The sequence below is a fragment of the Triturus cristatus genome, chromosome 11 (assembly GCF_964204655.1).
Source record: "Triturus cristatus chromosome 11, aTriCri1.1, whole genome shotgun sequence".
NCBI lineage: Eukaryota > Metazoa > Chordata > Amphibia > Caudata > Salamandridae > Triturus > Triturus cristatus.
The window spans coordinates 144,691,046-144,712,917 of NC_140594.1; the positions used below are offsets into that span (position 1 = coordinate 144,691,046).

General features: G+C 47.3%; 1 protein-coding gene across 1 annotated transcript in view; it reads right to left on the minus strand.

The window, feature by feature from the left end:
* The window catches only part of DNAH10 (dynein axonemal heavy chain 10), a 1,995,301-nt gene that overhangs the window by 490,837 nt on the left and 1,482,592 nt on the right, over positions 1-21,872 (minus strand). Inside the window, exons 51-52 of the mRNA XM_085636177.1 lie at positions 5,564-5,752; positions 3,273-3,444 (exon numbers count right to left, since the gene is read on the minus strand). Coding sequence (XP_085492303.1) covers positions 3,273-3,444; positions 5,564-5,752 — 361 coding nt within the window. The remainder of the gene's footprint in view (positions 1-3,272; positions 3,445-5,563; positions 5,753-21,872) is intronic.

Consider the following 21,872-nt stretch of genomic DNA (forward strand, 5'->3'; position numbering starts at 1 on the left):
ATGCTGGTATATTTGACAGAGAGAATATCCTGGCTCTCTAGAGCTCTCAATTTTTAAAAGCCTTTTACTGAGAGGCAATTTGTATTTCAGAGGGGCCTTCAATAAAAAGTTTACTCAAATGACTTTCCAAATGCTCCTAAATTTGTGCATACGATTATGCAATCCGAGGAACTGGTGTGGTGCTATCCAGCAGGGAAGACTGGTGCTCATAAGGGATGAAAACTAGGTGACTGTGCATAACAATGAGGAAAAGAGGGACGCCTGAACCAAACTGGATAGTGCTAAGAATGCTGTGAGGAAATCACGCAAAGAATAATGTGGTGGCTTGTATATTACTCAGCATGAGAAACAGTCTCATTTGACAAAGTCTCAAACGATGGATCCAAGCCACTCATCTTAGGAAAATTCTGAGGTGCAGGAGTCTCTCTAATAACACTGCCACCAGTTTGAAATCTGTTGATATCTAGTGTCAATGGAAAGAATATCTTGGTTACCTATGTGACAGGACTGCTGCTCTTCAAATAAAGAATGCAGAGAGGGCTCAACCAGCTCTTTTCTGACCCTCTGCATAGTGGTGACGTTATCTCAGACTGGTAATTAGGTTTTCAATCACTGCCGTTAACATCTTCAGTGCTGTACTGAACTTCCCACTGCACCTGGAGAGCCATACCAGGCACCCTAGCTAGCGTTTCTTGAGATCCCAGAGGAGGAACTCATAAATGAATCATAATCACAGTCAGACCAAAAGGGGCTGAAAGGGGGTGGATCTGCAGCAATACTAAGGGCTGTCTGTGAAGACGTTGCTACCAGAGTGGATCCACCCATGAATACCGTTGAGTTGCAGGCTCGAGCTGTTTGCTCTAGTGCTACAATTTCCCACCTAAATGTTCCCAAAACAAATCATGAAACAAGCTGGATGGAGGCTATTGGTACTGCTCATGACACCTACCCTGAATCAGTTCTCTCGAGAGAATGGACCTCCTTGGGAAAAAATACAGATGACTGTACCATTTCGATCTGTGAAGGTGGCAAAGGAAATTCCAAATTTCTCTTTTTTGCTTATATAGTGTTGGTCACTGAAATATTTTGGTAGGAAATCCAGAGCAGTTCCACTAACGCTTTTATGGCACTGGTCTCTCTGAAGAACTGTGATGGAACATGAGAGAAACAAGCCCTATCATCACTCAATGGGGTCCCTTTCTCAGTAAGAGGACCCAGAAGCAGGTCTGGACTAGTCATATGAGAAACACCGATAAAACTCTGGGAGTACCGGAATACTAGAGGGCAAAGGGGCAGGGGTTCTAACTCCATGCAAGCGTCGAACTTTGACAGAAAATAGACCCGTGCACTAAAATAAAAGTGGCATCCCTTAGTAGATTAGAAAGCTAAAAATGTGGCCCTTGTGTGCAAATTAAGGCTGTTTTGAACATGTAAAGGCATGCTGTATAAGTGTTTTGCAAATTATGCAAGACTGCATGAATTTGAGCTTGCTGCAGGCAATGTTAATTATAGTATCAGGGAAATCAACATAAAAACGGCCCAGCAGACCATAAAACAGGACCACAACTGCCTGGGAAATGGCCCACAGACTGACCTAGCACTGCCCGATTGCCCTATATGCCCTGCTCCATGTAGCCCCAAATGCGACACGGAGAGAGCAGCACATCCTTGCTTTGCGGCTGAAGAGATAAAAGGCTCTTAGAGCCTGATGTGCTATCCCCATTTGCAATCCAGGGAAACTGAAAATAGCACATCAAATGGTTTGCTAATGGCAATGCAGTTTACTATGTAACCTATGTACTAATAGGTCTCATCACAAATTGTCCATTCGCAAGGTGTTGTAAAGAGGCCTGCTTCATAAATATTAAATAGGAAAGGTACAATTGGTTACTGTCTGTAATTTGCTGTCAATGTAGGGATGGAAGTCAGCAATGAACAGAAGACCTTCGTCCCTGCATTTCCCTTCCCAAATGGTAAGTATTTAAATAAAAGTAATTAAAGTAGTCTGTGACCATTAAAAGTCGGGTGCTGCTTTTAAAACATGTTTTCTGCTTTGGACGACATTGGAAAGAGCAGGCAGTTAGTGCTCAAGACCACTGCCTACTCGCCCATGATACCTCTGACATTATTCTCAAAGGAAAAGCTGCCCCACAGGGCCAGCTTCCCCTTTGCGAATCAGTTACCGCCACACTTCGGGGATGGTAAATGAGCAATGATTTGCAACCACAATTGTGGTCATAAACCATTGATACATTCCAGGTATTGTAAAACGTTAAAAATTTCTCTTCAGAATCACTTATTACAACTTTTTGCTAATATAGTCAAAAGTCTGCTCATTACAGTGAAGCAGTCAGTCCCGCCATTAATATTCTTGGGTGCAAAGTGCCTCACACCAAATGCACATGGCTATGGATGGGCTTGATCACTAGAATTGCTCACTTGGTGCAAAACAAAGCTATTATTAAAGATTTTACAAGGTTATTTTTAGCTTTCCATTCGCCCCTCACAATAGACCTGGGAACATGTCAGCCATACCTTTTTCTCAGTAGAACGCCTGGCCTTCAAAATGGCATATTGAAGCCAGCTTCACAATCATGTTCTCTTACACACCACATCCAGTGGTCACAGAACTATCTTCAACATCATCGTGTTTACAATCTTCTAACCTCTTAGGTCGCTTGGTTATTTTGTAGAAAACGTTCTAAACCATTAACAGATCATAAGTCCTGCTAGAAGCGGAAGGAAAAAGGAACTGAATAACATAGCACGGCTATGCCATATTTAGCCTACGGTATCATCAATGCTGAGGAAGACCACATTTATGCCCTGGGACACATCTGGTGCTCTCCAGCACCTTTGAGAGCATGAAACCTTAATCTGTTTAAGAAATATTACTCATTTGAAGATATGATATTTTAACACAGAATTAACCAGCAATAAGAAGGGGCTTTTGTTGCTTACCTAAGGGGGTCACTGACAGAAAATCGGAAACAGAAATATCATGTGGACAGAATATTGTCAAAAATATCGTGGACCAAAATATAGAGAAAGTAAGTGCAAATAGGTTAGTGTAGATTTACTATTCTTAACTCCACATCTACGTACCTTGAAGATATATATATTTATCATCAAGGTACATATATGTTGTTATATATAGTAAAACTTTGCTTGCCTATAGAAACTTACTTTCACAATATTTTGTCCTCGATATTCTTGATACAATGTTTTGTCCCAGGATATTTCTGTTTCCGATATTCTGTCTAAACACCCACCTGAAGTTAACATGTTGTTGATCAGCTCCAGGAACCCCTCTTCTGCCACGTGTGCATCTGTAAATAAGAAGATCATCTTCTTGTTCTCAATGCCAAGCTTCAGGTACAAGGTCTTCAAGTCTTCTCTGAAACTGTTCTCCCCATATCCTCGACTAAGAACAATTTCAAAGACCTGATGCAGGAGAAACAAAACAAGTGCCCTTTTAATTAGCATTAGAGCAGTGGTAAGCATTCACAGATGGTTTAGATTGCTACGCTGATTCGTTATTTCTAATATAGAATACAGTAAGGGTTTATAAAGGAACAGGATCTGCATGGCAAACCTTCAGAGGTGTAATTAAAGAAGTATGTGAATCCTGTAGAAAGGAACACCGATGGCTATTCATGAAACATTCACATTTCTCTGGGGTAAAACACTCCAGAGGAGAATTATCAGCAAAAAAGAAGCAGTATGGCAGGGTACATGATATATGCCTAAAAGGATGTATGAATGAAAGAGAAATGTATTGTTTGTGCTTCTGTCACTTTTCCCAACTAATTGTATAGTGAGAAACGCATCTATCACTCCCCAGGAATAAATATACTAACACATTAAATGCAAATTTAAGGATGAAGTACCACTGTTAAAATCTAGATGTCACCACTGAGATTATACACAGTAAAAGGCTTATTTTCCCGTCAGAAATTGTTTACAGCTTATGTAATGTCATAGATGATACCACTGATGAAATTATATATGATGTCACACATGATGTGATAGATGGAGACATCTGTGGTGTCATGAAGAGGGAAGATATGAGCAAAGCAATGGAAGGGGGAAATGGTTGTGAAGCAAACCATAACAGTGGTATTTCACTCGTTTTTAGATTTTAGACTGCAACCTCGATGTCCGTGTAACAGATTGTTTTTCAAGTGAGTTTGCAATTTTTTTAATAATGGTAGTTATTGATCCTAGAAGGTAACAATTTATTTCATCTTTTTATGCACAAGTTCATACCGTTAATTACGGATCTTGAATCAAATTTTACATATTTAGAATGTGATACTCTGCAAAATGTAGGGAAAATGAGTATGATGTAGTGTACAGTGAGAGACAATGCAATATGTTAGTAACTTTTTAACAGTTTAAGTTGAGCAAAAAATCCTCTTAGGTTTGCAAAGCAATAATTTCTGTTTTTAGGCAACAACAAATATTTTTTAAATATATTTACATATATACTCACACAAATGTCAAGAAATACAACCTGCTTAGCACTTACAGATTTCGAAAAGCTAAATCATTAAAAGAATCAATGTAAAATGTAAAACTAATGAGACAAACTCTCTTGCCATCTTCTGTACTGTGTGAGTTTCTTTTGCTTTCTCAAAGAAGTCCATTAGTGATTGTTGGCAAGTATAAAAGAATTTTCCAAAATGCATATATTGGGCTGTATCAGAAACACTAGATTGCAAACTGGCACGAGATTTAAGAATACATTCAGAAAAATCAGCTCTAAATTTTGAATTTATATAGGAGAAAATGCATTTTCCAACCAACCTTCCAGTGTGTATTTTCATCCCACGCTATTTTTCTCTCAGGCTGATGCTACCTCTTATGGAATCAGCAAATTTGTTTTCAAAATGGAATTCGGGAATGGATCGAGTCAGTTGCAAACCACAAAAGGCCCAACTGACTAAAAGCTTCTCAGACAGACATTTTCATCAAATTTGGTTCACGCACTAGTAGTTTGCACACTATTACGTTATATCAATATATTGTTACTCTTTCAAAAACTACTGTCCACATTTCAACCTAACCTAACTAAAAACATAGAAGTCTAGTTTGATCAAGCTATACTTTTCAACCAAGGTTAGTGCCATTATGTTCACCAATTTTTACTGTGTCTTTGATCAAAAACTGCTATGGACTATCAATGTGAATCACATATATGGGCCCACCAACAACTTCGTCCCCTTCATCAATCTGCTTGAAACGTTTTAAGAGCAAACTTGCTCAAACTCACACCATAGGACCCACTGGAATGAATGAATGAACAGCGATGTTTAATGAAAGGTAATTATGAATTAATTCCAGGTGGAACCTGGCATTAAGATGTCAAACAGCACAAAAATGGTACATTTTCATGTCATGCCATTCCTGATGTCATTCCATTACCATTATCATCATTGACTGCAACAATTGCAATATTATGACTCAGAACAGTCACTCATCGTGAATAAATCCCCCTAAAACACACACATTAATGTGCTTACTACACAATAAGTAAGTAAAAGAATAATGCAGGACAAACCTCATAACCTGCTGCGAAGGCAGCCAGTCTTGCAAGTGACTGCTTTCCAGAGCCCCCGACACCGACTAGCAGTGCATGGCCTCGGTCCATCCTTATGATGCGATGTATTCTAGTTAAGTGTTCAAGTGCATCATCAAACAGAACCAAATTCATCTTGGTCTTGGTCTCGTTGTACTCTTCCAGTATCTCCTGCAGATATATATAAACAAGGTGATTGTTACGTATGCTAAAAGATAATACCACATTTCCTCAAAAGTAATGAAAGACTTTTCAGTCAGATATATAATTATTTCAATATGACAAAAAGTGTCCTGTTAAGTTGAACAATAATGTTTTTTCTTGAAAATTCATCATATAAGAAATATCCTCAATCATCATACTGGAAGTCCTGAAGTCATGTTTTCTATCAATGTATACAGTGCGTAACAGAGATACAAATTAGTGCGCATGCCATTAATTTCACAGGAACTTACAACATCAAGAGTTATTAACACCTGAGACAGCAGCCGGGTTATAGAAAACTGCACTGCCTAGTGGAGTCACTATATTAATGAGTATTGCCCGCCTCAAAGGGTCAGCTGCCACTTGACCAACAATATGAACAAGCAAATACGGGAGTTGAGAGGCAATACAAGCTGCTAGCAGGTGAATACAGTTTAGTATCCAATTTAAAAAGCAATAAGTAGACGTATTTGTTGCAAACTTTCTGTACCTTTATTTCAGATGTGCTTGGTTTGCATCATATAGACAGCCAACGCGTTTCGCCCCGTAAATGGGCTTCTTCAGGGGAAAAGGTAATGTTGCTACAGTCTTGCCAAGGTAAAGAGTATCCGTGAAGAACAAGTTACTTACCTTCGGTAACGCTTTTTCTGGTGGATACAGTATCTGCCTGTGGATTCCCCACCTTGTGAATATCCCGTGCGCCAGCAACATTCGGAAACTTTTGTAGTAGTCCACGCCGATGGGGTCGAAGACGACGTCACAGAGACACGGCTCCGCTCGCGACTCCGCTGACATCACCGGCTCCATAAGAAGACCTCGTCGGCGTGATGACGTTAGTTCCGCCCTTTTTTCCATGCCTTCGAGGCACACGGACAGACTGACAGCAATATATACACCATATACACAGTACATGATATGCAAAGCAACACACACAGTGCGGAGAATAAATAGCAAGGCACAAGAAATAACATAATGCCTTTGACAGTAACAAAACACATTTGAAACACCATCAATAGAATTACAGGCATAGAATTACAGGTATAGAAGGATGGACAACGGGGAGGAGGGTGGGTCAGTGAGGAATCCACAGGCAGATACTGTATCCATCAGAAAAAGCGTTACCGAAGGTAAGTAACTTGTTCTTCTGATGGATACATCTGCCAGTGGATTCCTCACCTTGTGAATAGATTCCACAGCAGTCCCCACTCCCAGAGGAGGGTGTCCACCTTTCTATACCAGAAAGTCCTGAAGGACGGATCGAACAAAGTGTCTGTCCCTCCTCACCTCGGTGTCCAAGCAATAATGTTTTGCGAAGGTGTGGAGGGAGGCCCAAGTTGCCGCCCTACAAATGTCCTCCACAGGAACACCCCTAGACAAAGCAGACGTGGAAGACTTTGCTCTAGTGGAATGAGCTCTCAAACCCTCCGGAGGTTCCTTACCAGCCAGGGAGTAGCAAATCTTGATGCACAAGACAATCCATCTGGAAAGGGTGCGCTTGTGCACCGCTCGACCCTTCCTGCAGCCAGCAAAGCCCACGAAGAGCTGGTCATCAGCCCTGAAGTCCTTTGTCCTGTCCAGGTAGAAGCTCACCGCCCTCTTAGGGTCCAAGCGGTGAAGCCGCTCCTCCTCCTTGGAAGGGTGAGGGGGAGGATAGAAGGAAGGAAGGGTAATGGACTGCCCCAGATGGAAGGGAGTTACCACCTTAGGCAAAAACGCAGCCCTGGTCCTGAGTACCATTCGTTCAGCATGCACAGTCAAGAATGGGGGTTTTGAACTTAGAGCTTGAAGCTCACTTACCCTCCTTGCCGAGGTGATTGCAATGAGGAATACTGTCTTAAAGGACAACAGCCTCAAGGGACATTTGTGTAAGGGCTCGAAGGGAGAACCCATAAGATAAGTTAATACAAGGTTTAAGTCCCATTGAGGCATAATAAAAGGAGTTGGAGGAAACTTGTTTGTAAGGCCCTTTATAAAACGAAGAACAATAGGTGATTTGAATAATGACGGCTGATCCGGCAAACAAAGGAAAGCTGACAAAGCCGATAAATATCCTTTCACAGTAGGCACAGCAAAGCCTTGCTGAGCCAGAGAAAGGGCAAACTGTAGAATGTTAGACAGACGAGCCTTCAAGGGATCAATGGACCTCTCTCCGCACCAAAGCACAAATTTAGACCACCTATATGAATATATAGATTTGGTGGAGTGTCGCCTGGCCGATAAAATAACATCCACCACATCTGGCGGGAGAGAGAAAGAATTCAGGTTGCCCCGTTCAATCTCCAGGCATGAAGGTGTAATCTCTGGAGGTGGGGGTGTAGAACCTGCCCCTCCGACTGCGAGAGGAGGTCTGCCCTCAGAGGGAGACAGAGCGGAGGGCACGAGGAGAGGTGGAGAAGATCTGTATACCACACCCTTCTTGGCCAGTCCGGGGCGACCAAAATAACTTGGGCCAGGTCTTGGCGAATCTTCCTCAGAACCCGAGGAATCAAGGGTATGGGAGGAAACGCGTAAAGGAGCCGAGAGCCCCAACTCAACTGAAACGCATCCCCCAACGCTCCCTGCATCGGATACTGAAGACTGCAGAATGACGGGCAGTGAGCATTCTCATGAGTGACGAACAGGTCCACCCGAGGAGTTCCCCACATCCGGAAGACGTGACGAACCACCTCCGGATGAAGCCTCCACTCGTGGTCGGCGGAGAACTGCCAACTGAGACTGTCCGCACGTACGTTCAGAACCCCGGCCAGATGATTTGCCATCAGACAAATCTGATGGTCCTGAGCCCAGGACCATAGACGCAGGGCCTCTCTGCAGAGACAAAGAGACCCCACTCCTCCCTGTTTGTTTATATACCACATCGCGGTTGTGTTGTCCGTCAGGACTTGAACAGACTGACCGCGAAGGGAAGGGAGGAAGGCCTTGAGCGCCAAACGTATCGCCCGTAACTCCAGAAGGTTGATGTGAAGCAACCTTTCCTCTGGAGACCAAAGACCCTTGATCTCCAGATCCCCCAGATGAGCACCCCACCCTAAAGTGGATGCATCCGTTATCACCGTGGCCACCGATGGAGGTAGATGGAAGGACTTTCCTTGGGACAGATTGCCCTCCACGCTCCACCGAGATAGATCCGCTGCAGCTTCTCTGGAGATCCTCACAGACTCCCTGAGATCCCCTTTGTGCTGATACCACTGCTTGCGGAGGCACCACTGGAGCGCCCTCATGTCCCAGCGTGCATGGTTGACCAACAGGATGCAGGAGGCGAACAGACCGAGCAGGCGAAGGACCTTCAGAACTGGAACGACCGCTCCGTTGTAAAATAAAGGAATCATTTCTTGTATGTCGAGAATCCTTTGAGGAGGAGGGAATGCTCGACAGACAGTAGTGTCCAGTACCGCACCTATGAACAGGTTGCGCTGAGAGGGCACCAGGTGAGATTTGGGCACATTTATCGAAAAACCCAATTTGTACAACAGCTGAGTTGTATCCTGCAGATGACATAGCACCTTCTCTGGCGACTCCGGCTTGATCAGCCAGTCATCCAGATAGGGGAAAACCGAGATCCCCGACCTTCTGAGATGGGCTGCCACCACTGCCATCACCTTCGTGAAGACTCGAGGTGCCGAAGTAAGACCAAACGGAAGGACCGCAAACTGATAATGTTGCGACCCTACCGTAAACCGGAGATACTTCCTGTGCGACTTCAGGATGGGGATGTGGAAATACGCATCCTGCAAGTCGATCGACACCATCCAGTCCTCCTGATTCAGCGCTTGAAGAACCTGAGCAAGGGTGAGCATCTTGAACTTCTCTTGTTTTAGAAAAAGATTCAAGATTCTGAGGTCCAATATCGGACGTAACCTGCCGTCCTTTTTCGGAATCAGAAAATACCGGGAGTAGCATCCCTGACCCCTCTCTTGCTCTGGAACCACCTCTATCGCACCTTTCTGAAACAACTTCAGGACTTCCTCCTGCAGGAGAAGACGGTGGTCCTCCGAGCAAGCTCCTTGGCAAGGAGGGTAATTTGGAGGAAATTCCCGAAAGGGAAGGGCGTACCCATTCTCCACAAGATCCAGAACCCAGAGATCTGTAGTTACAGATTCCCAATCTTGTAGAAAATGGGTAAGCCGGCCCCCCACAGGACCAGCATGATCCGGAATGTCGAATCTAGGGCTGCTTTGCGGTGGTGGGAGGGGCTGAGGAAGAGGAAGAGGAGGAGGAGAGTTGACAGCCACGTGAGCGACCCCTGATTCTTCCTCTGTATCCCTTGGACAAAGAACCTTGCTGTTGTTGCTGCTGCTGGGTCGGTCTATAAGAGCAAAAAGTCGCCCTTCCAAAGCCCCTATATCTTTTGAAAGATCCTCTCAGCTGGGATTGAAGACCCAACGACCTAGCCGTAGCCTTACTCTCCTTGAAGCGTTCAAGAGCAGCATCCGCCTTCTTACCAAACAAACCAGACCCATCAAAAGGTAAGTCCAATATAGTCGACTGCACATCCGAAGAAAATTTAGAGGACTTTAGCCATGCACCCCTCCTGGTGGCGACAGAAGACCCCATGACTCTGGCAACTGAGTCTGCTGTGTCCAGTCCACTTTGAATGACTTGGCGTGCAGCTGCCTGGGCATCAGTCAGAACTTCATTGAAGCCGGCCCTATCCTCCTCCGATAGCTTTGGTGCCAACTTCTTCGCTGAGTCCATGAGCGCGTGGATATAGCGCCCCAACAAACATGTTGCGTTTGTCGACTTAAGAGCCATACTGGCTGATGAAAAGACCTTTTTGGCCGATTGGTCTACCTTTTTGGCCTCTCTGTCCCCTGGAACCTGAGGAAAGGCCCACTTGGACCTTCCCGAACAAGCCGCCTGAACTACCAAGCCCTCAGGCGATGGGTGTGAAGTTAAAAACTCAGGGTCCCCTGGAGCCGCTCCATATCTCCTTGCGACTGTCCTGTTGACCGCAGGAGCTGAAAAAGGCTTGCACCATACCTCTAGTACAGGGTCCAGAATGGCCTCATTAAAGGGCAACAAAGGCTCCGAGACTGCAGTAGGCGAATGCAGTACCTCAGTAAGAATGTTAGACCTGAACTCCGTGGTTGGTAACTGAAGGTCTAACAACTCCGCAGCTTTCCTGATGACCGCATGATACGGCGCTGCATCTTTAGAGGGCTCATCTGATGGTGGAGTGATTTCCCACTCTGGAGACAAATCCAGTCCACTTGCCTCCTTTAGCTCTTCAAACACTTCATCAGATTCAACTAACTCTCCCTCTTCAGCCTCTTCCAAAAGAAATCTTCTCTCATCCACCACTCTCTGTGCTTCCCTTCTGGAACGAATCCGCACCAGTGGTGTCGGCGGCGCCGTGTTCGAATCCAACGGCGCCGGCGTCGAACGCGGAGAAGAGGGAAGCGGCGTCGATGTTCTCGGCGCCGGTAGCTGCCAAGACGGCGTCGCCGGAAAGAATGGAATGAATGGAGCTTGAGGATAGACCTGCGGCACTCCCAGATTAAAAGCCATCGGACCCATCGGTGCACCAGAGGTATACATGGCCCTTGAAAACACCCCGTACATGGCATTTAGATAATGCGTGGGGTCCTGACCTGGACCAGGGAATGCAGGATACTGGTCAGGTATCACCGGACTCGGGCCTGCCGGCGCCGACGGTGGAACAAGCGGCGTCACAGTCTCACCCGGGGCTTGAAGATCCTCAACCGGGGCCGGAGACGGAGCCGGAGAATAAGCTGGAGCCGGAGATGGAACCGGCGTCGGGGATGACACCGGCACCGGAGATGTAGCCGGAGCCGGAGCCGGCGAAGTCACCGGAGAAGAAGGAGCTGGAGTTGAAGTCGGGACTGGAGAAGGAGACACGGACTCTCTCCGACGTCGAGTAGGCGACTTCGGAGCCGAACCTTTATCGGAGTGATGATGTGAAGAATGCCTCCTCTTCTTCTTATGCTTCTTACTTCTCGAAGCATGCCCCGAAGTCGATTTGGACGCCGACCTCGACCTGGATCTAGACTTCCTTCTTCCTCTTTTTACCTTCTTCATCCGAGCGATGAAGAGCTTCGCCTCTCTTTCTTTAAGAGCTTTCGAGCTCATCTTGCGGCAGCTGGAACAACCATCCACATCGTGGTCGGATGAAAGACACCAAACACAATCTTCGTGTGGGTCGGTAATAGACATGTGCTTGCCACATTCTCGACAGGGCTTGAAACCCGACTTCCTTGTCGACATCTTCCCGAAGAAAGACAGATAAATCCAGAAAATACACAAAGTAACAAGTGAAGCTACTAATAACGATTCCCGAAATCAGTTGGCGTCGTCGGCGCGGAAAAAAGGGAACTGACGTCATCACGCCGACGAGGTCTTCTTATGGAGCCGGTGACGTCAGCGGAGTCGCGAGCGGAGCCGTGTCTCTGTGACCTCGTCTTCGACCCCATCGGCGTGGACTGCTACAAAAGTTTCCGAATGTTGCTGGCGCAGGGGATATTCACAAGTTGAGGAATCCACTGGCAGATGTATCCATCAGAACCTGAGATCAGCGTGGCGCGTCAGTTTCAGAACAAGAGGTTTAAACAAACCTGTCTCTAGGCCAAGTGACCGCCTGTGCGTCTGTGATAGGGAAATCCTAGGTCAGTAAAAAGATAATGCCCAGGTATATCCAATATTTAAAAGGATTTAAGTAATTCGCAGTGTCGCGTTCGTGAAAGCCGTGTTGGGCAACGTCCGATATGTAACGAGTCTCGCCATGGAGAGGATGGAGATGAGGCAAGTCAGGAGGCCCATTCAGGCCCCCCTGATGCATCTGTGCATGTGGGTGGATGCAGGGGGGGCACATAGTGTGCCTCCCTGTATTTTGCATCCCCTGTTCCTGCACGGAAAGAAATGCAAAACAATGTGCATTTCTGTCCGTGCAGGAACGGGCTGCGGAGCTCTTACAGCGGTGCTTTTCTAAAGCTCTCGTATGCGCCTTAGAAAGGCACTGCTGTGGGACTGCTGCTGCAGGACCACCTGCCCGGATTATACTCGTAATCCGGTGGGAGGACAGACTAAGGGTTTAGCAGGCTCGCAGCGGGGTGCAGACATGTTGGCCCGCTGGTAGGCTGCCAAACTCGTAATTAGTCACTAAGTCATCTATCAGTCTCAGCCACCTCTCCACTCAACTGAGGAAGAGGAAATATCATAATATTCAGAATAAATTAAGGATTATATGCACACAAAAAAAAGACCGTACTTGAAGAAACTGCAGGAGATATCCCGAGAATAAAACATACAAGCAACCTGGCTAAAAGTCTTTTACATGAAGCAGGGTCTATAACAACACTTTGAACAAAATAGAGAGGTTCATAGGCATCAAGGCTAAGAGCTGAGACTTTGGACTACTTGCTGCTAGGAAGGCACAAAACGTACAAGTGTTTGACAAACCACTCTAGGCAATATTCTCTTGAATGATGGTGAGATTCGAATGAAAAGGAACGGGCTCAACAACACGCTGCTAGGAAGGCACAAGAGGTCAAAGTTAAAGAGAACCAACAAGCCGCATGCAGATAGAAAGCCACAGGAGGAAAAAGCAAAAGAACTTGTGAACAGCTTGACCGCCAAGGACAGGAACAGACAGAGATCTGCAGGAGTGAAATTAGAATGCAACGGTATTTGGTCAGCAACCATCCATTTAAACATGCAGTGCCCAAATAGCCAAACATAGCCTGAACTCAGCTCCCATGTTCGAGCAAAGGATGAAAGCATACAAAGATGAAGAAAGAAAGAAAGAAAGAAAGAAAGAAAGAAAGAAAGAAAGTAAGAAAGAAAGAAAGAAAGAAAGAAAGAAAGAAGAGGAAGCGGAAGAGGAAGAAAAAAGTTACTTACTTATAACTGGAGTTATTCAGAGTTGGCATCTTTCTTAGATTCACTAAACTTACAGGTAACTAACTTTTTTCTCTAGCTTTGGATCTTTTGTAGATTTGCAAGCTTGAATACAGATTTGAAAAGCAGTCCAATAAACTTGGTGGACGGTGGGACTGAGACTTAAGTAATATGGTTACCCATCACTTCTTCTCTGACTGATGTCTCCACCTTGAAGTGTATATTCGGGCAGCAGTACTTGGCAAAAGAATGGTTGGAGCTCCAAGTTACTGCTATGCAAATGTATTTAAAATATATTCCTGAGACTGGAGCTGTTGTGGCTATCACTTGTCTGGTGAATGAGCGCTAATCTTGCTTGGAATTACATATGCATCAGAAATGCAAGATACAATCAGTCTGGAGATCCCTTGTTTTGACAAGGATTTACCCTTAGAGGGTCTAACAGTTACAACAAACTAGTCAGATACACAGAAGGTTTGTGTTCTAGCCAAGATCTTAATAAATCACTTAACATCGAGTAAATGTAGTTTTCTCTCTGCTGCTGATGGCAGCTGTGGAAACTAAGTTGGCATACTACTTTCTCGCTCAAATGGAAAGATTATGAAAATTAGATTTTCCAGGATAAATACTGAATTGTAAAAGTATGAATAGGTTTAAAATGGTCTCTCATTATAGCTGCCAAAACAGTGCTTAGTTCTGGAGCTGGACTTTAGACCAGTAGTAGGAAAATGTAGAAATAAACCTTCATGAACTTCTTAATGATCCTGGTTGAGAATATAGAAAAAGTTCCTAGCTTTCTAATTTATATAGATTTAGTAGACAGATGAACTTTGATGGATGATTCATGCGCATTATAAATTAAATTCACATAACATAACAACACATGTATCTAACAGAAGTAAATCGGGATGAAATTGTGGTGGTGCCATTGTTAAAGGATTTAGATTGTGAGTCTGAGCCCAATTACAATTTGTAGCCCATTTGCAAGCATGTTTTAAATGTGGAATGTGACCTCACTGTCTTCAGGATGTGTCTGACTGATCAGGATTTTGCAACCCCCAAACTCTAGTTCCTCAGCAGCCAAGCTGTCAAACACAGCTAGCCTGTATCCAGAGAATTTGTCGCAATGTTGGCTCCATCTTCAACTGAATCAGCCTGCCCACCAGCCTATTCCACAGCTCCAGCTATCAGTGCTAGAGGGCCACACTTGGGCTATAAACATCATTAGACAAGGATCCTTCCTCGGAATTACTTTAATCAGTGGGAAGGCATAAAGAATCCCTCCACTCCAATTTGTAGGGAAAACATCTCAATGGGATCCTGGGCACGGGCAACTGCTCTTAAATATTGGGCATATGTTGTTGTAATATGTAACAAATAGGTCCTACTTCTGCCTTCTCTACTGCAGAACCAGCTATTTCAATGAGTTGCTGCTCAATGTCTGCTGATCATATCGGCATATATATTGTCTATTCCCAGTGCGTGTTCTGTAGTGAAGTGCACTTAGTGCTTCAGCTCCAAAAGCCAACTAGAGTGCAGCACTAGAGAAAGAGCACTGTACTTTGTTCCGTCTCATTCCTTTATGTAGTTCTCTGCAGTTAGGGGGTTCTGGCTTTAAGTTAAAACTGAGTATAATCAATAAAAAAACCACCAAAGGAAATGTTTGCTTTTTAGTAGAAACTGGAAAACACAGGCGTTTGCTGCACTTTCACTGGCTTGGTGCTCTCTGGTGTCAACGCAGTACTTTTGCAGCCACTACCTATAGCACTTCCTCTGTGATGGATGCTCCCGCTGTAAGCCACTCAGGCCATGGTAAGCTACTTAATATGCTTTTGTGACCATTTCCAGTGTTCCTAGACCCTCAGGGCCGACATCCACCTCTGTTTAGGAGAATGGCTCACTAGATTCTACTTTTGCTTGCTGTGTTTTGCTCTTCAATGGCCAGCAGGTTCACGGCTGAACTCGGAGCAGGGTCTCAATCCAGGGTAAGCAGCACCACCATGATTTCATCCTTCTTCATACTGGGGAGATCCGGCCTTCTGAGGCCTTCCTGCAGCCTACAGTGCTCCCGACTCCAGTGACGCCGCCCCCTGGCCTTGGTCATCAGCCACGGGGGACCCTCCTGGGGTGAGTGCCCACCGCACGCTGTCCTGTCTGCCCCGGTGGAATCCTTTGCCTGTGCTGCAGGGGGGCATCGCCAGGCGGCGAGGACAGAGCTCCTAATCCTGTGGGGTGACCGCGAGAGGAGAAGGCCGCGGTGAGTGGGGGACCGGCGCTTTGCCTGCGGGGGCCTCAGGGATGGTGGAGAGACTCTCGAATGCCCCCAGCCCAGATGTCCCGCCTCCCCTGCTGAACTACTGGTGTTGGATCTCGGCTGTGGGACTCTTTGGGGTTTGAGATGCTGCGCCTGCTCCTGGGAGAACCCCCCGCCCCTCTTTGGTGAACGACAGCCATCCTCTCCCCTCTGCCTGGACCCCTGCAGCATAAAGGTGGCTATGCGATTGGGCTATCGATCACAGGGCCCCTGAATTTTGACTGCGCACTGGTGGTGTGGAGACCACAGGGGTACCTGGTGGCGCTACCTCGGGGCACATAGCGGCACAGTCCTTAAGAGGGCCCTGGGACGAGGCGGTGACTGTGGGCTGTCCCGGGGATGTTCATGCTGCCTTCCCCCTCTGGAGAACGCTTCCTCTCTGCCACCTGGGGGTCTCTATCGGGGTCCAAGACGATACTGCTGCATGTGGAGGGACCCCCTCTCTCGGACTCCTGGACTCCACTTAGCTCGTCTGCCTGCAGGCTCTGTTGGGGCTCCCTGATACCCACGTTTACCGGAGGGGGACAGCGGGACGCCCTTGTTCGCAACTCCCTGCATCAGGGTTTGGGATCTGGTTCACCCTTCAGCTCGGAGGCAATCTTCATCGCAATTACCCCCCTAGCCTTTGCCTCGGCGAACTATTTGGAACTCTCTTGCCTGCACTCTGCTGCGGACGGACTGCTCATAAAGAACGGCGCTGAGCCCTTGGCTCCTGATGGCTCGTGGCCCTGTCTACTGGGTTTACCTTTCCTATTTTACCGGGCCCTCGGCGCCTACAACAACCGCTGACATGCCGCTCAAAAACAAGGCTAACAAGGACTCTGATGCTGCGTCTACGCGTGACAACCCGGTCACATCACTATGGTGCAAGACATCCTCTTAAACCCAGGAGGACCCCAACTCTTTCTTGGCGTCAGCTGGGAAGCCCGCCTCAGATGTAACAATTACTCAAGCATTCATGACGTCCTTTCTGCGTGAAATCAAGGAGGAGATTGGCTCACTTTGACAGGATTTCAAGGCCGGTCTCCAAGAGATACGCAGGGAGGTCAGAGAGATTGGGGGCAGAGTGAATGATCTCGAACGCACAATGGACACCAGGACGGAGGACCTCGAAAGCCTTTGGAAAAGAATGGCGGACCTTGAAGACCAGAACATCACCTTACATCTGAAGCAAGAGGACATGGAAAACCCCAGTAGGCGGAACAACCTACGCATTAGAGGGGTGCCGTTGGGATTGGAGGGGAAAGACATCCCAGCATATACAGCGAACCTTCTCTGCGCTGTCCACGAGAACAAAGACGCCTCTCCGCCTATGCTGGATAAAGCCCATCGGGTTCCGGGCCCTCGCAATCACCCTGCCTTTATCCCAGACATTCTCACGAGGGTCAACTTTTTTACAGACAAGGAAGCCATCTTGAAAAAGGTACAGGGGATTCAATCGGTGTCCTATAATGGCCTAACAATACACATCTTTCAGGACCTGGCGCCCGCCACGCTCAGACGGCGGAAGGAGTTCAAACCGGTTACGGACAAACTGAGAGATCTCAATGTTAAGTACCAGTGGAGCCACCCTTTTGCGTTTATGTTTACCTGGGAGGGCAATCGACGGATTCTCCGCTCCTTGAGAGAGGCACAACAGCTCCTGCATCTGCCCATTGAGCCGGAGGGAAGTGAACTTTCCTATTCACAGGATCGCCGGTCTGAGCCTCTTCGTCCGGAATGGTCCACTGTTCTCCCTCTTAGATCAAAACGCCATCTGCATGAGCTCGAATCTTCTCAAACTAAGCAAGAAATCATAGGCCCTTACGGATGATGCTGACCTACGATATAGTGCTGGAATGCTTTACATCCTATTTTGACTAGTGTGTTTTATCGGCTCCTTGTGATAAAGCTTTCCCCCGCTGCCATGTGTCACTTGGAGTGGTCCGCCGCATGGGTCAGCGGGCTATGATTACGCTTTTTTTCTGTTGCTTTGGTTGGCCCAGCGGACGGCGCCTCTACAGCCCTTATGATTGATCGTCTTGGAATCGCCCGGTGTCCGGAATGAACATTGTGTACTTTGTACTGCCACGGGACATGAGCGGCGGAGACCCCTACACTTCAATGTGTCTGCCGCCCCCCCACTTCAGATTCCCCTAGGAGATTGACTTTTCCGGAATGGCCCACCTGAGTGACTCTGCGCTATTCCTGTTAGACTCTGCACTTGTTTGGCCCAGTTGGTCTGTTGTTTTTGTCTTGTTTTCTTTTTCGTTCTTTTTCTTTTTGTTGTATGTTTTCCGCCTTTAGATGCGCTGTTCCGGGGGGCTGAACTACCTCACCTCTTTGGGATTACCTTTCCGGGACCTGTAGGGATGTGCCTTGCCAGGTTGGGGGATGGGGATGTCTTTCTCACTTCTTTCACAGGGTAGGTGGTACTTGGGAGGACCTGGGGGGATGCGAGACACTGCTGGGCGGAGGAGGTGGGTCACACTCCCTTTCTTGTATCATGACTACTCCTGTTAAATTCCTTTCTCTCAATGTGAAAGGGCTGAACACCCCTAATAAGCGTTGCCAGGTATGGCGATACCTGTTTCAGCAGGATCCCGATGTGGTTTTCCTTCAGGGGACCCACTTACTTTCTTCTGACACCCACCTTATGTCCCCCCCTAGATACCCCACTCAATACTGGGTGTGCTCCCCTTCCAAAACTGGAGGGGTGGCCATCTTTTCAAACCAGGCTGGTGAGCAGGGACCCCCAAGTGTATAGCAGACGATGGGGGGAGGTTTCTTAAAGTACACATGGTTTGGGATCGGGGATCTTTGACTTTTGTTAACATGTATGCACCCAACCAGAATCAAGACGCATTTCTTCGCCTGTACCTTGGGACCCTCCTGCACTCACTTTCTACCCATATTGTCCTTGGGGGTGACTCTAACTTGGTTTGGAACCCTGATTGGGTCCGCACTGCGCAAGCGCATCATTCTGCCGCATCATTCTGCCGGAGCCATGTCAGCGGCACTGCGGAATGTCATCACTGCCCTCGGCTTGGTTGATATCTGGAGACACTTACACCCGGACTCTCGAGATTATTCCTTCTTCTCCCATGTGCACCTCTCGTACTCTCGTATAGATTATTTTTTTCTCTCGCTTCCCTTGGTCTATATGCTGTGTAGTGAAGAGATTTCTGATATATCTATATCGGAGCATACACATGTCCTGCTAGTGCTCCAGCCCCCTGACGTGCGCAGCAAACCCCTGCCTCAGTGGAGACTGCCCCCCAAGGCCCTTCGAGACCCCGTGGACATGGCAGACTTTCGTAAGGAGATTGAGGCGTTCTTTCTTGCCAACTCCCTTTCTGATACCCCTGAAGAACAAGTTACTTACCTTCGGTAACGCTTTTTCTGGTGGATACAGTATCTGCCTGTGGATTCCTCACCTTGTGAATATCCCCTGCGCCAGCATTCCACGGAACTTTTCTTCCCCAGCATTCCACGTCGACGTGGGCGACGTCATAATACACCGGCTCCGCTCGCGACTCCGATCGACGTCACCGGAGCCATAAGAAGCCCACGTCGGCGTGATGACGTCAGTTCCGCCCCTTTTTTCCGTGCCTACGAGGCACATGGACGGACTGACAGCAAAAAAACATACACAGTATAAAGAGTACACAATATGCAAAGCAACACACCCAGTGTGGAGAATAAAGAAAACAGGCAAAAGAAAGACATAATGACTCTGATAGTATTAATACATCTTGAAATAACAACATTAGATTAATGGATTGAAACATTATTAACAGGACATTAGGTATAGAAAGATGGACAACGGGGAGGCGGGTGGGCCAGTGAGGAATCCACAGGCAGATACTGTATCCACCAGAAAAAGCGTTACCGAAGGTAAGTAACTTGTTCTTCTGATGGATACATCTGCCAGTGGATTCCTCACCTTGTGAATAGATTCCCACAGCAGTCCCCACTCCCGGAGGAGGGTGTCCACCTTCCTATACCAGAAAGTCCTGTAACACCGAGCGCGCGAAGTGGCCCTCCCTCCTCATCTCAGAGTCCAAGCAATAATGCTTTGCGAAAGTATGGAGGGAGGCCCAAGTCGCGGCTTTACAAATATCTGCCACAGGGACACCCCGGGCCAGAGCAGATGTTGAAGACTTAGCTCTAGTAGAGTGAGCACGAATACCCTCAGGAGGAGTCTTACCAGCCAGGGCGTAGCAGATCTTGATGGTCAGTATTATCCATCTTGACAGCGTGCGCTTGTGCACCGCTTTACCTTTAGAACGACCAACGTAGCCAATAAAAAGCTGGTCATCAATACGAAAGTCTTTGGTCCTGTCCAAATAAAAACTCATAGCCCTCTTCGGGTCAAGGCGATGGAGTCTTTCCTCTTCTTTGGAAGGATGAGGGGGTGGATAGAAAACAGGGAGGGTAATAGACTGCCCCAAATGGAAAGGAGTAACAACTTTTGGCAGGAAGGCAGCCCTGGTCCTAAGAACCATCCTTTCAGCATGTAATGTTAAAAACGGGGGTTTAGAACTAAGAGCTTGAAGCTCACTCACCCTCCTTGCCGAGGCTATGGCCACAAGAAAAACCACCTTAAACGATAACAGCCTCAATGGACAAGTATGAAGAGGCTCAAAAGGGGACCCCATTAGAAAGGTTAAAACAAGATTAAGGTCCCACTGAGGCATTACAAATGGAGTGGGAGGAAACATGTTTGTAAGGCCCTTGATGAACCTCAGAACAACCGGAGATTTAAACAGTGAAGGTTGATCTGGGAGGCACAGAAATGCCGATAAGGCCGAAAGGTAGCCCTTGACCGTGGCCACAGCACAGCCCTGCTGAGCCAAGGAAAGAGCAAACTGAAGCACATTGGACAGACGGGCCTTTAAAGGGTCAATGGATCTCTCTCCACACCACTTTACAAACTTAGACCACCTGTAGGAGTAAATGGACTTGGTGGAGTGTCGCCTGGCCGATAAAATAACGTCCACCACATCAGGTGGGAGAGAGAAGGAACTCAGGTTGCCCCGTTCAATCTCCAGGCATGAAGGTGTAAGCTCTGGAGGTGGGGGTGTAGAACCTGCCCCTCCGACTGCGAGAGGAGGTCTGCCCTCAGAGGGAGACGGAGCGGAGGGCACGAGGAGAGGTGGAGAAGATCTGTATACCACACCCTTCTTGGCCAATCCGGGGCGACCAAAATAACTTGGGCCCGGTCTTGGCGAATCTTCCTCAGAACCCGAGGAATCAAGGGTATGGGAGGAAACGCGTAAAGGAGTCGTGAGCCCCAACTCAACTGAAACGCGTCCCCCAACGCCCCCTGCATCGGAAACTGGAGATTGCAGAATGACGGGCAGTGCGCGTTCTCGCGGGTGGCGAACAGGTCCACCCGAGGTGTCCCCCACGTCCGAAAGACGTGACGAACCACCTCCGGATGGAGCCTCCACTCGTGATCGGCGGAGAAATGCCGACTGAGACTGTCTGCAGGTACATTCAGCACCCCGGCCAGATGATTCGCCATCAGACAAATCCGATGGGCCTGAGCCCAGGACCATAGACGTAAGGCCTCTCTGCACAGACAAAGAGACCCTACTCCTCCCTGTTTGTTGACATACCACATCGCGGTCGTGTTGTCTGTCAGGACTTGAATCGACTGACCGCGAAGGGAAGGGAGGAAGGCCTTGAGCGCCAAACGAATCGCCCGCAATTCCAGAAGGTTGATATAAAGCAACCTTTCCTCTGGAGACCAAAGACCCTTGATCTCCAGATCCCCCAGATGAGCATCCCACCCTAGGGTGGATGCATCCGTTATCACTGTGGCCACCGATGGAGGCAGATGGAAGGGCTTTCCTTGCGACAGATTGCCCTCTACGCCCCACCATGAAAGATCCGCTGCAGCTTCTCTGGAGATCTTGATTGACTCCCTGAGAT